This window comes from Priapulus caudatus, unplaced genomic scaffold, assembly GCF_000485595.1.
Source record: "Priapulus caudatus unplaced genomic scaffold, Priapulus_caudatus-5.0.1 Scaffold23, whole genome shotgun sequence".
NCBI classification, from domain to species: domain Eukaryota; kingdom Metazoa; phylum Priapulida; class Priapulimorpha; order Priapulimorphida; family Priapulidae; genus Priapulus; species Priapulus caudatus.
The window spans coordinates 581,698-596,663 of record NW_014577084.1 but is presented as its reverse complement, the minus strand read 5'-3'; the positions used below and the strand labels follow the sequence as shown (position 1 = coordinate 596,663).

Genomic DNA, 14,966 nt, shown 5'->3' with positions numbered 1-14,966 from the left:
AATTCAGTAATGAAATTCCTGTCGAGAAGTGTTCGGGTGCCTTTACAGCTCTCGCGTGTCATCCCTGATCGCGAAATAATTCATCTGTCCAGGAGATCGCGGTTGCCCGCCACGTACAGCCGGCCGCCGCCGCCTGTCGCACGCATCACGCTGCTGTTGCTGCTGCTGCACGCGCACTCACTCGCTGCAGCATCCCCATCAGTGGCTTCTATCGATTCCCCCTAGTTTCTAACAAATCGCATATGCCGCGCCGCCGCACTTTCTTTTCTTTAAGACAGCCCCTCGAAATTCGCGTTCTCGCCGCACACACTCGCTGCGAATCACACCCGGACCGAAGTCACTCACACTGCGCTCAAGACTGTAAAGAACCGTTGTACCAGCAGCATAGGTAACAAAACCGCGTATCAATACCCAGTCGCGATGAAACATCGATAAGAGATCATCAGCTCCATGTTCGTCGAATTTTCCCTAATGACAATTTTCATAATTAATTTTAAGTGCGCGATTAAGACTGGTCACCTTCGTCTTTCTTGTTTACTGCGCAGACTGCTCATGCATGTCGCGTGTCGAGTGCAAATCAGATAAAGCTTAACTGCGTTAACGATAGCCTCGAGGATTTGGGCATAGAAGGTGGCGCTATAGCAGCACACAGGCGCGTCGCAGCATTCAGCAAAATATTCCGAGTCGTCCTCGCGTTTTTAATAATCATTTTTTAACCAGTAACAATAACCTTTGCCGACGACCGACGACAGCCGACAACCGCTCGACGATGCGCGCCACGACGCATGCGTTGTACACGCAGTGTAATCTAAGGCTACAGCTAGTAATCTATCAGAGGCGTGGTAATTTACAAACACCTGTGGCGTGGGAGGACACAACATTCATGCACACGCATCGTCAACAAGCACACAATGTTCGAATTCGGACCAGGAGCGTATCAAATGAAACTACAAACGCCGATCGCTGCTGAAGCCATACTCGGTAACAAGATGAAGATAAGTGTAGTCACGAAGAGAACAACAGCGTTAGAGTGCATCTCGATCCTCTTCGTACATGTATCGGATAATTCTATCACGGGTCTTCTTCTCAACACTTCTCAACGTTTCTGAATAAACGCTTCTCGCTCTATTGCAAAAATGTCCAGACAGCACGCTTCGTGCACTAAATATGCGCCATGTTTTACGATCACGCCTCGCTCGCGCTGTAGAGCGACCGGGGAAGCGACGCTCGCTCGCTCGCCAGACGCACACCTCGCGCGCGCCGCTCCAAAAACACAAACAAACAAACACGAAAAACAATAACAATTTATGCCATTCAATGTTAAGAAGCTCCGGCGGTGACGGACAATCTGACCCAGCTTACGCGCGCGCGCCCTCTCACGCGTTACAACTCGCCTTGCGTAACTCTCGTGGCGGCCACACACCGAGAATTCCCCCCCCCCACCGAATACAGCCTCACACCGGCAAACCGACCTACCTCGCACCTGCTTCTCTGTTACGTTAATAACGATGATCGCTAGACTCGCCCCTTTCCCGCCGCCACATGATCACCGTAGACGATCTCACTGAGACGCGCGCGGCAGACAGCGTGGAAAGGGTGAGAAGCAGTAAACATGCATGCACGGAACTTCTCCCTCGTCGTTGCACACAAACTGACAACATGTTGTGACGAACGAGGCGATAGTACTGTCACTGCTGTGCTTATACACACGTATATACTCGTATCCCTGTATAATGACGGACCCTCCCGGCTATTATAATTTCCGTGCTTCAGATGAAAGACGAAGTGCGGACAGACAACCGCAAATATAGATGATTTCGGTGACATAGCCGATAACAATAGTAACTATAGCAACGATGTCGTTTCTATTTCTGCTGCTGCTAATCATAATCGCAACGCTTATTATTAAGAGCGTATTAAGAAGGGTAATAATACGCTCTTGCTATTATATATGACTACCACACTGCATCTTGTTATGATTTTAATGATACCAACGGTTGCTTCTGCTGGTGATGACAATTACAGTGATCCTAAGATGCTGTTACTGTTAATAATGATAATTACAAAATGGATATCTATAATAACAGTGACAAGAAGAGACAGCAACATGCCTGATGATGAAGGTGATGGTAAAATTTCAACACAAACTATGGATACTCACCAGGATTCATGAGAAGTAGGATCAGCTTTAACAGTGTCCCTTAGAATCTTCTCTGCCATCTCGTTGTTACCCAAGTAGTGATGCACGAGACCCTATAAGAAAAAGTAAAACGAGAAAATCATGAGCCTGGATTAAACTCGGGCATGCTTAGTAATGATAGAGTGCAGGCTGGTGGGAGGCTTTCCAGTCCCCTGCTTACGTTGCTAACGAACTATAAGCGTATATAAAGCCGGATCTTCTAGAACCACAGCGATAAAATCAAACGTTACTGTGTAGGACGTATTTACTAAAGTAGTGTTACTGGTATTAGTTAGGTTACAGGGGCAGCTATAGGACGCCCGAATAAAGGGGTCCCTAAAAATTGTGGCCTTAGTTACATCAGTGTTAGAAAACTAACCCTATGTAATATGCGGCTTTCTCTAGTCTAACTATTCCGTAATAAAATACCCCATCAACATCTTTCCCCCTGATACTATACCGGCAAACTGAAGCATTGCAAGATTGTGGAGAGGGACGGGGGGAGAGAGAGAGAGAGAGAGAGAGAGAGAGAGAGGAGAAGAGAGAGAGAGAGAGAGGAGGGAGGAGAGAGAGAGAGAGGAGGAGGAGAGAGAGAGAGAGAGGAGGAGAGAGAGAGGTAGGAGGGGCAGGACAGTGGATTCGACGGGAGAGAGGAGGGACAAGGAAGAGAGCGAGAGAGGGATGAGGAGAGAGAGAGGCCCACGAGTTGGCAGGAAGAGGAAGAGGGAGACGGAGGGGACGAGAGGGACGGAGAGGAAGGCGGGGAGGACAGCCTGAAGAGAGAGACGGAGACAGGGAGCGACAGAGAGAGAGAGAGGAGGGAGAGACGGGAGAGACAGTATAAGACGGGAGGGACACGAGAGAGGTTAGAGGGGGAGGAAAAGAGAGTGAGAGAGAGAGAGAGAGAGAGAGAGAGAGAGGAGAGAGGGAGAGGAGGAGAGGGAGAGAGAGAGAGAGGAAGAAGAGAGAGAGAGAGAGAGGAAGGGGGCAGGGAAAGAGGAGAGAGGAAGAGATCCAGGGACACGGCGAGAGGTTTAGAGGGGAAGAAGAGAGAGACGAGAGGAGAGAGAGAGAGCAGATGATGAGAGAGGGAGAGAGACGAAGAGAGAGAGGAAAGAGGAAACGAGAGAGAGAGAGAAGAGAAGAGAGCGGACGTGCGAGCGAGGGAAGAAAGAGAGAAGGAGTGCGAGAGAGAGAGAGAGAGAGAGAGAGAGAGAGAGAGAGAGAGAGAGAGAGAGAGAGAGAAACATGCACGGATAAAGTATACTGATAATCAGATCCAAGCACGTACGCCCGGTCGCCCGCAGGCACACACACACATACGAACCACGCTCGCAAATTTGTATTGGGATTATATAGCTCTCTATCACGAACTATATGTAATCATAAGCCTACGAAATTATTCATTTTCCATATTGGCCACAAACACCCAGAAGCCTTACCTACCAGCAACGATAATTAATAGAGATAAAACCATATAATACAATTCCACTAGGTCGAAAAACCGGCATCCCTAAGGGATACACCATTCTTATTTATTATACATATCGCACGGAAGTCATCATCCACGGAATTGGCTGCTTTTGTAAATAGACTTCATTAATTTTATTCATACATAATTTATGCACGCTTTATACTTGGTATCATTGGCACTCATTTACACTGTCGGTTGGTAAACTAATAGCGATTTTTCTATTTTTGTAGGTGTACCATTCTCATGCTCGACGGAGATTACCTAACACCTGGTATGGCAATACTATTGCAATCGTTTATTATGCTCTGCACGAAGTGTAGCGGAGGGTATTGTTTTTGGCTCGTTTGTTTGTGTGCGTGTGCGTGTGCGTGCGCGTGTGCGCGTGTGCGCGTGCGTGTGTATGTGACTGTCCGCTCGATATCTTTACCGCGATTTCTTTGCAACCGTATATGGTAGAAACTTCAACCTTGGTCCACAGGTGCATCTTATGGAGCGGAAGAACCCTATTGATTCTGAGTGACCTTGACCCAACAGGGTCATTAAGTATATTTCGAACACTGATCTCTATAGAGCTACACTTCGTCCGCAGGATAAGTGTAGAACCAACGCTGGGTCATAGCAGAAGGACCGTAGTACCGTACCATTGCTAACGCGGGCCGGGGGTTCCAGGCGGTATTTCCAGGCGTGTTGTGTGTGCCAGAGTGTGTTCTGATATCGATTTATGTCACTAGCTGTAAAATAGCGTTCTGATATCACAGATGTGGTGATCGCGTGTGCGGAGGATTCGCACTCACTGAGTGCCTTCTTTCTAGTTGTAAATACATTTGGGAGAAACCACCGCTCAGTGACGTACGTATTCACTTTCTCTAATCCAAATTATTTGTCTATAGGGTAATATTACTACATGTTACCTTCGCAAGCAAAGATAGGAATGTTGAAAATACTCGTCACAGTTTGTCTAAAAGCATATAGACGTCTGGGTGTAGCTGTCAGTGCTATCACCCTGACCGTGGTCCTGCTCAATTCCTGTTCTTACTCGGTGACAAATGTTTGAAAGGGACAACAACACCCCCGGGGGGGGGGGTTGTTGTTGGGAGTATTCTATCATTCAGCATCACGTCAGATAAACACAATGTATGTGCCAGTGCCTCACCTTGACATAATTCCGATGGAGATGGGACAGCTCAGGCAATAGGTGCAACTACCAGCAACCTATACAATACCAATTAACCATACAGTATATGATGTATAATACAATATATGCAATGCACCACTATACCATACATACACCATTATATCATGTATGCCATGTGCTGCATACTATCACTATCATACCACCATTGCTGACCATACTATATACGATATCATAGATCATAGTACTACATATCATAATACCAGGAGTGAATAATAGAGATAAATAGTATAATAGAATCTTTATTATTCACTCCTGATAATACCATATATACAACACGTATCATTATAGCATATGCCACCATACCACATATCTGAATCTATACATATCCAGAACAAATATGCCAAAGTGAAAGCGGGGATTTCAGAAGATTTTGTTTACACGACCATAGATGCGTCTATAATTGTAGTTTTATATTCTCTAACCAACCGCAAGGAAACTTCTTACTGGGTCAGCATTTTTAAATATACTCTGTATTAATAGTAGACAAATTTTATATGCAACTTTATTAGCTGGCACGTGACTCTAACACAATTTACAACATAAATCGTGACGAAACATAATTACGTAAATCGTGACTAGTAATTGCACATCGGTAGCCCTATACAAGATGTCTCATGTCGATAAAGATTACGCATTAACTAGTGAAAGGGAAGAAGAAATTGGATTCATAAACGCGCTGCTATTATGACCTCTCTAACACCCAGCGATGCTCGTTGCGCGCGCGTGCATATATGACCATGGGCGGTGGTTGCTGATGTTGATTTTTACTATACAGACAGTAGTCTCCGCACGCACGCACACACACGTACGCAGGCACACATGCGCGCACACACACACGCACAAACACATTAGAGCAAATTCAGCATCCGAAAGTGATTATAAAATTGTAGTTATTTATAAAATTCCATCGATTCCACGCATAGAAAATGCTAAATGTCGCACGGGTAAATTCGTACACTTACGAAGCTCTCGGTTCACCCGCGCTTCTGTGTAAATGACTGCACGCAGACGTCTTTTCATGATTTCTCAAATTCAAAAAGGGGATAAAATTTCACGCATGCTTATTCATTTTATTTCACGCATGCTTATTCATTTTTTGGCTTATAAAGAGACTGTGATCTTGCCATTAGAATGCGTTTCCACGTTCATACGCGCATGTGTGCTCGTGTGTTCGTGCGTGCGTGCGCGTGAGCGACAGCGTGCATGCGTACGTGTGTGTGCGGATGCGTGCGCGCGCGCGCGTGTGGGACAAGGGGAGAGTTGTTGCGGGATGTGCGAACCACCGAATCACCGTTGATAACGTGCAGAAGTACTAGATTAACAAAGTCACAAATATCTTCGCACAACACTACACTCTAAAACTCGATCTAATATCAAGTAAGAAAGTGGGACGTACAGTACAGCCGTCCCACGGTAGTGCCGACTAACACACTTTGGTCATTTGATTACGTAAACGCATTAACAGTGTTGACACAATAAATATCCCGTGGTCACGTCCTAGCTTCTAAAGGCCGAGTTCAAACCTCAGGAATTTCGACGGGAGCTGGAAGGGGGGGAGGGGTGGCACAGAAAACAGCCGCATGCGTTCTCGTTTACTCATCGCGCAGCCTCTACTGACGACGGAGAACGTAATTAAACGCTCTTCCCTACCCTGTAAATATTTTAGTTCAAGGCGAGCAGGACTGCGCAGCGGGGCCACGTATCGTAAACACGGCGCACTGCGGAAAGCACTCGCGGCGCTGCGGCGCGACGACAGCGATGACAAAAAACGCGCGAGGTGAGGTGACACTCGCGTGACATATATCGCAGAAACCGCCCACATAGTGCGAGACGAGCGAGACGAGCGTGCTTTCCCGCGCGTATCATGTTAAACACATACTGGAGGTAAACACGACAATCAATTAATTAGTTTTAATCTAGTTGGTTTACTTCAGTTGGCGCGTTACCTATCGCAAAGAGAGTCTAATCGATTGCAAATACTGAATATGTTGAATATTAATAATATTTTACATATGTAAATCACAGCAAATGGCGCGAAGAACATCGGCATCCGTGGTGCTATCAACAGAGCCTACATATCATAGAACACCTCGCCTTAAAGGGACCTTCACGTGACATCAATTTCCAATCAACCCCTTATTTAACGACGGGCACTACCAGATGAAACCCTACAGAATATGGGCCGAACGAAACTATAAAATATTGATAAATTCCAACAATTACTGTGATTAACTGGCTGTTCTACTCAACGACCGCACGTAGTTACCTCCGCCCAACGGAGTTGGAGGAGGTTATGTTTTCGCTCTCGTGTGTTCGCGCGATCGATATTAGCCAGCCAGCCAGCGAGTCAGCAAGCCGCGGCGTATGGCGTATGTCGTTGGCGGTCGTTCGATATCACCCAGCGAGCCAGCGAGTCAGCAAGCTAGCTAGCGTGTACATGTGAGCGAGCAGCAGCAACGAGCGGCTGCTACGAGCGAGCGAGCAGCAAGCCAGCAAGCCAGCGTGTACATGTGAGCGAGCAGCAGCAATGAGCGGCTGCTACGAGCGAGCGAGCAGCAAGCCAGCAAGCCAGCGTGTACATGTCAGTACGCTGGCGTATATCGTGTGTTCGTCAGTCGTATGGCGTATGGCGTATGTCGCTGGCGGAGGTATGCACTCTCCGTGAGTGCACTCTGTCTAGTTATCTTTGCCCAACGGAGTTGGAGGAGGTTATGTTTTCGCTCTCGTGTGTTCGTGTGTTCGCGCAATCGATATTAGCGGGGCGGTCGATCGATATCACCAGGAGATAGATAGATAGATATATAGATAGATAGATAGATATATAGATAGATAGATAGATAGATAGATACAGTGAGTTAGAGACGAGGACGGGAAACAGAGAGAGAATGTGCGGGTTGAAGGAATATGAGAGGGATGAGAAATGAACTGAAAGCGGCTGAAAGAGACCAGAAATCTTGAAAGAAAGGAGGGGGGGGGGAGGGGAGAAATGGAAATATACGCGTAAGAGAACGGAGAGGGAGAGAGAGTGACAGCGATATGAGGTGAAAGAAATAAGGGGACGGGAGAAAAATATGTAGAGGAAGGAAGGAAATGGAACATTGTAGTGGAGGATAAGGAATAAATTAAGAAAGTAGAAGCTTGGGAGGTGAAACAGCAATGGAGGGACACATTACAGGTGAGGGGAACGGCGAACGAAATGCGTGGAAGAAGGCAAGGGGTGATATTAAAAAGAACAGGAATGGGAGGAATTGGAAGATCAACAATGGAATGAAACGGAAGACACTATACCCTGCCACATCAAGCAACTACTTACAGCCTAGTAAATAATTTTTAACGTTCCAAATTGCTTGTTGTTATAACCTTTAAAATTGATAGACCTCTCAACAAAAGACCTATATAGACCTACTGTGAGCATACTTGCAGTGTGCAAACATCATGAAATGTTCTCATTGAGCAAGAAATGTGCTCCGAAATTGACTATTTTGAAAACTTACGTCAGACGCGAGTTATTTGTACGAAGTGCAAGATAACGCAAAATAGTATCTATACGCCATAGCTCAAATAGTTCCTGGAACGAAAACACTATATTTGTTTCCTGATTGCATATGTAATGTAGTTAACGATATATGATTTAAACAAATTATATATAACTTGTTTGATCATAGAAATAACAATTAACAATCGCTCCGCTGTGTCCGGGATGTGTAAGCATCACGGTGGTGCTACTTTCGTAAGAGAAGTTATTTCGTTTAGATTTTGAGAAGAAATGTTATGAAAGTAGCAATACAAATGAGAATTTTTGCAACATAGACGAGCTCACAGTAGTTCTATATAGATGCATTTAGCTGTGGGTTAAGCAACTTTAACTTTACCGATATATTATTACTACAATTGTTAGCCTGTGACGGTTATATATCTATACTACCCACACTACACTACAGGGTGTCCATAGACATTAACGAGCGTGTCGAGCCATTGATCTCCTGACATTCTGTCTGATCTAAGCGATATTTCTATATGACAAGCATCAAATATACACTGACGCACGTCCGCTTTGTAGCCCTAGCTTTGTGCTGAGCAAACAGCTTTGATATTTCATAAAATGCTAAATATATCTAGTTAAGGCATTTAATTCAAAGTCAAATCGCGTGAAAAATATATCGCGTACAAATATTCCATCAAAATGGAATTTTCTGACTGGTTAATCAACGATTAATTCTCATATTACGAGCGTACCTACAAGAAGCGCAATGAAAACTCGCCCGAGAATCGCACGCGCACCGATTCAGACGGAGCGAGGAAATACACCATCGCAAAGACTGCTCGCGCATCATTAGAATATTTCAGCCGTCGCTATATACGCAGTGACGCTTAGCTAGGACCATCGTGCGCGGGGGCTAGGAGCAACGACGCCAACATTAGCGTTGTTCTACGCACAAAACCACCCAGGAAGAACGATTATAATTATTCCGCATACAAACAGCACACACACATAATTTCCTCGCGTGCACGTCATCATTACGTCGTGGCCGATCGTCGTCCAATCAGCGAACGCGGAGTCGAACTAATCACAGGCGCTCACTCTACGCTAAAACACATCATCGTAATGAGCTCAGCAGCTTCCTGCCTGTAATTACTTGATGACCTACTGCCGCGTGTACACGCGCGCGCAGCGAAGGTGTTCATGACAATCCCCCTGGAATTGCTCAACATTGCCAGCTCATTAGCGATGCTGGGTTAGGGGAAGGGAAGGCGTGATGAATGGGGACCGCATTCAGGGTACCACGGCAGGGTCATTGAATCAAATGAGATTAACTTCAGCCGACTGTAAGACAGGATACGACTCCTGCTGGTTATACTGAACCCGGCCGAAATACGAGATATATACTAACTGAGTGCATGATTACCACGGGAATTTTACTTGTGCTTTTACCGACAATCGCAGTCTCTGCGATTGCAATCCCCCCCCCCACTGTTGCTTGCATACTCGGTTTACAATTACCAACTCGTTGTTTCACGCCAGCTATAACACAATTACAAATAAGCCGATTAAATTGTTAGCGTTTCACTATAATTATAGACGGATTACTTCGTCGTAAAATGCTCCGATTTTCAGAGGAAAGTATATAGCAGAACCAACCCAGACTTTGCTAGGCAAAGCAGGCATCTTACATGATAAATTCACTCGGTGCAGACCGAATATGATTTTGATAGGCACGTTCGACCCATAAGAATTAACTTCACACATTCACTCTATCTAACACATAGATCCAAATACCAAAACCATAAACCAGGGTCTCTGTGGATTTATTGTCGCGTTGGGATAGCGTACATGCGGATATAATTCGCTGTTTGCTCCTCTACCCAGAGTAAAGTATGGAAATATCGCTTTATCGGTTGAGAAGAACGCCGCGAGAAACGTCCCTGTATGAGATGCGTTAGGTTACTGCACTAAATTACAATTCCATGCAAATCCGAAATGTATATACCCTGAGCATGTTATGACAAAGGTGTGGGGTCGGTGACTGCTGCTGGAGTTGATGGTTACATCTTCGTATTGAGGAAATTTTATTAGGTGCACAATGCCAGCGTTTAGCCAAAATATTCTGGAATGTAGCAGCTTAACTCAACATTGGGTAGGTGCGGCAACGTTACTCCCTGGTATTGGATACCACACACACGCAAGCACGCGTATACACCACATATTTTACACTATACCTAGGGTTTAATAATGATGTAAAATTACATATAAATAAATAATAATTCACTGATCAGAAACAGAAAAAGGACTCTGAAACGGAAACGTCTCTATGATACCACCAACTGATAATTTATGCGCTATAGCTTCAGTCAACTGTGCAGAGCGCATAGTGAGTGGATGATCACATGTAATCTGGACTCACTCGCACGCGTACACGTATAGGCCTACGCATGCGCACACCTATGCGCGCACGCACGCACATGCAGCCTTCAATGAGTAATTAGCAAGACGATCGATAGCTTACTCATCCGCGATCTGCAAGCTGATCAGACTGGCGTCTTGGTCCAAGATAACAATTTCTACTGCATGTCACTCCTGCCTAGTTTATCCCATACACACAGATAGCGTATGTGTAGGGCATATTGTGCTGGAGATTATTGATCAAGTGAAAAGAATTGTGTAGAGCTTGGACCCGTAAACTAATAAGATTAAGAGGGTCAGATGAATATGGCCACCTATATTTACAGAAACGTACATCCGGTAATTTACACGACGTTACCGGTCATCACGGTATAGTCTACTTTCCGACCAGACCGGTGCAAAATAGCGGCTGTTTTGTCAGGGTATCGGATGAGCTTGGCGAGGACCGGATGTAATGGTTGGATGAGTGGATTACATCTTGTACATGGGTTTGGGTAACCAGACTCACCGCTCAAATGTTCAGAAATATGTGACAAATCAGGAATCATTTACTATATCAATAAAAATGATTAAATAAGAAACAAACTTATCTCCAAAAACTATTTAAAACGCAACACAATCAAGCACATTAGGGGAAGGGGACACCGAATAAGATCAGGAGTGTCATAATATAGATCTATATGATCTACATTATGACACTCCTGAGTCCTGATACGATCACAGATAAAAAAAACATGCGAAACCTACAATGCCTGCCACGTGGCGATTAAATATTATGACTTCATGCTCGCTTGCAAAACTTACACAAAAGGCGAAACGACGAAGACACGACATCAACACATCTTACGTGTTAGCTATGAAATTCAAAACACTCGAGGTTTCACCTGAACTGGGAATCAGTTCCCATGGCAACGATAACCACAGCAACGGAACCAAGCCTATATCTCGAAGCCGAGTTCCATTCCGGTATTGCAATTATGCAAAATACGGAAATAAATTCAGGGATGTCTCCAAAACAATCGACTTGACGCAATGTTTGCGAAACGCTGCGACGCCAGCAGTCGCAAGCGAGCAGCAGGGGGTATAGCAAGCAACAGGCAAGGCAAGGTGACAGGAACAGGACAACAGTCCACATCGCACAGACTATAGCTGTTCAAGGAGTGAATGATTAAATAATTAATGCAAAATGAGCTAGAGATGGGTTGGGTATAAAGAGGCAATTAAATAACACAGGAAATTAAATTAAATGCATGTAGCAATAGTAAATATAATTTTAATGCACTAGTGAAAATCCCATACCATACCTAGCGAAACTACTCTAAATTTACCACTGCTATTCCATGCATGCTCAGTTTCGATATATATATATATCAAGAACCCGGCACATTTGACGCTGTTAAGTAAAAGACAAGAAATGGTTTAAACCAAACCAATTCCACAATTTAATCTTCTACCACTGCTCGATGAATACCCGCTTAGTTGTAGCAGCACTAAGTAGGCATCTTTCTAATCGGTTTTGGCGGTGTATACTATCACTGAGGGGTTTCTGAACAATCAAACGACCGTGACAGTATTTTAGTTGAAGTACGCCCGCGAACACCGCGTTGACCGCGTGTAACACGTTTATGGAAAAATTATTTTATTTATTGGAACTTTATTTATTGTTTTATGCCTTAAAAGTGTCGCCGCGAAGGTTGTTGCAGTGGAGAAATAAAGACCGGTTCATGGGCGGATCCAGGTACACTGGAAGCGAGACGTACACTGAATGCATGCAGATCGAAGGGAGCTTAGCTGTTGCTACATACTTCTTTAGAGGAATGTGGTTGCAGTTGCACGCCAATGGATTCTGACTATATATGTCTGACAGAAGCCAGGGACTTCTGGCATCAGTCTACAGCTGAGATACAAACTACACACAACATTAGTTAGTTATTTACAACTAACACTTCTCCACTAACGAGGTAGGTCCAGGATCATACATACACGCACGCACGCACGCACGCACGCACGCACGCACACACACACACACACACACACACACATGTATAGTCAGCCAACGCTCTCGTTCAAGCTCGCGTCCACGTAACAAACAAAATACACTAAACTGTCGAACGCAGTCGGCGTTATAACAAACTATACAGGAACCTGCTACAGCAAAAAAATCCAGTCTACATTAGATACTTTCAAGCTAGTGGACTATGGCGATAAAAGGGTTATCAATCACACTGCTATTTCATAAACATGCCAGCGTGCATTACGCGCGTTTAACTGCGTACGTGTCTTGACTTGGCGCAGTTATACCTGACAAGGGTTTACATGCCGAGGTATAGGTAAATAACGCAGGGTGCGTACAAACTCTGCCTTCTACTATAAATGAGGCTAAGTAGTGACTACTGATATTTATATAGCATAGATAGGGTACTTAGTATACATCTACAGCATGGATAGATTTATACTGCTACAGTAAAGTCGGATTCATTTTGTCATCGACATGTCTTTTGATCCATCAACTAATAATAATCTATATAGCAAAATTAAAAGTACCACACTGTCTTGTTTAAATTTGTAGTAGGAAATAGTATAGTAGGGATAATAATAGCATACGTAAGAATGTATCTGAAGACGTCCCGTCTCTGACGGACAATTTCTCAGTTAAAACTTTAGTAGTTTAGACTAAAAATTTAGTTAAATCAGACCCATATTACAACACTACATGTTACAAAGCAACGAACCCGAATCTGCGTGTGTAATATAATATATTATATCATACGCATTTATACACAGTAGACATATTAGCTTCATACTACTATCCATTCTGTAATTATTATGGTCAGAGAGACACAACGGGCAACGTCAGCCATTCCTGTCTTGTTCCCGCGTTACTGCATTATCCTAAATAATGACGAATGATGAAGTTCATTTGCTATTCGATTTGTATGCGGCATTCAAAGAAAACGCCAATTCCTCCAGCGAAACGAGCAGAATAATAATATAGAACATCACGTAACTGAATCACAGCAGTCACGTCAATACCGCCGAGTATACCAGCGATGCATCTCGCTATCTTCTACACAATAACATTACGCGGCGAGCCAACGAAATACCCCTTTTAAGCTTGCTATGGTTTCGTAGAGCCTGCCAGGTGAAATGGCCATGCACAACTTCGCGAGAGCTGAGATCCATGCAACTTAATTTAATGCCGATGCGCAGGCCCGTGAGGCTACGCGTATCACAACCTAACATCCGCTATATATGCTACTAGCGGAATACCCGGCGTTGTCCGGGGAAATCAGTGGCGTTACTCAGCTGGTGACCGCTTGGTTGAAAGGAAAATACCCACAAAAATCTAACTATCTATCTATCCATGCATCCATCCATCCATCCATCCATCGCATTCCATGCCATGCCATGCCATCCCATCCCATCGCACCGCATCCCATCTCATCCCATCCCATATCCCATCCCATCCCATCGCATGCCATCTCATCGCATCCCAGGCCATGCCATGCCATGCCATCCCATCACACCGCATCCCATCCTATCCCATGCCATGCCATGCCATGCCATCCCATCCCATCCCATCGCATGCCATCCCATCCCATCCCATCCCAACAGTAAAAAATAATAAGAAATCAAAAAATAAGTCATTAAAATAAAAAAGTAAAAAATTATAAATAATAAAATGAAATTATATAGAAAATATAATAATATTTGATATGTAACCTACATATAGGCTTCCGTGAAGTGTTCCCGTCAGTTTGCGCTATCATTATCATCTACCATAGTTTATTCTGAATTTTTACTAAACGTTTAAATATGGTAAACAAATTAAATTTTGAAATTAACGGTGAATACGGCAGAAGTACATACTAAACAGTCCAAAAGTAAAGAAACAAAGCATTTCCGAGGTGGGATTCGAACCCAGAATAAATGTTTTAGAAGTCCGATGCTTTATCCATTCGGCTACTGGGCCGTTATGGTTATACACCATGGATTCACACGTACGTGATGTATAATGTTAATCTGTACGCCATCTATTGATGAATAGAATTTTTATAAATTTTTAACTTTTTAACTTTTTTGAAATTTCAGCTTCAGCCAGAACCACCTCCCAGACGTGCTGATTCTAAAAATATATTTAGTTTTCCTCTAGACTGCGGAGTTCTCTAGTTATGCGCGAAACAACAAATTCGGCTGAACAACTTTATATATACTA

At 44.2% G+C, this 14,966-nt stretch overlaps 1 protein-coding gene across 1 annotated transcript in view; it reads right to left on the bottom strand.

Annotated features, from left to right (window-relative positions):
• Nucleotides 1–14,966, bottom strand: part of LOC106813155 (tetratricopeptide repeat protein 7B-like) — a 90,797-nt gene that overhangs the window by 25,816 nt on the left and 50,015 nt on the right. The window contains exon 20 of the mRNA XM_014817223.1: nucleotides 2,162–2,253. Within this exon, the coding sequence (XP_014672709.1) occupies nucleotides 2,162–2,253 (92 nt within the window). The remainder of the gene's footprint in view (nucleotides 1–2,161; nucleotides 2,254–14,966) is intronic.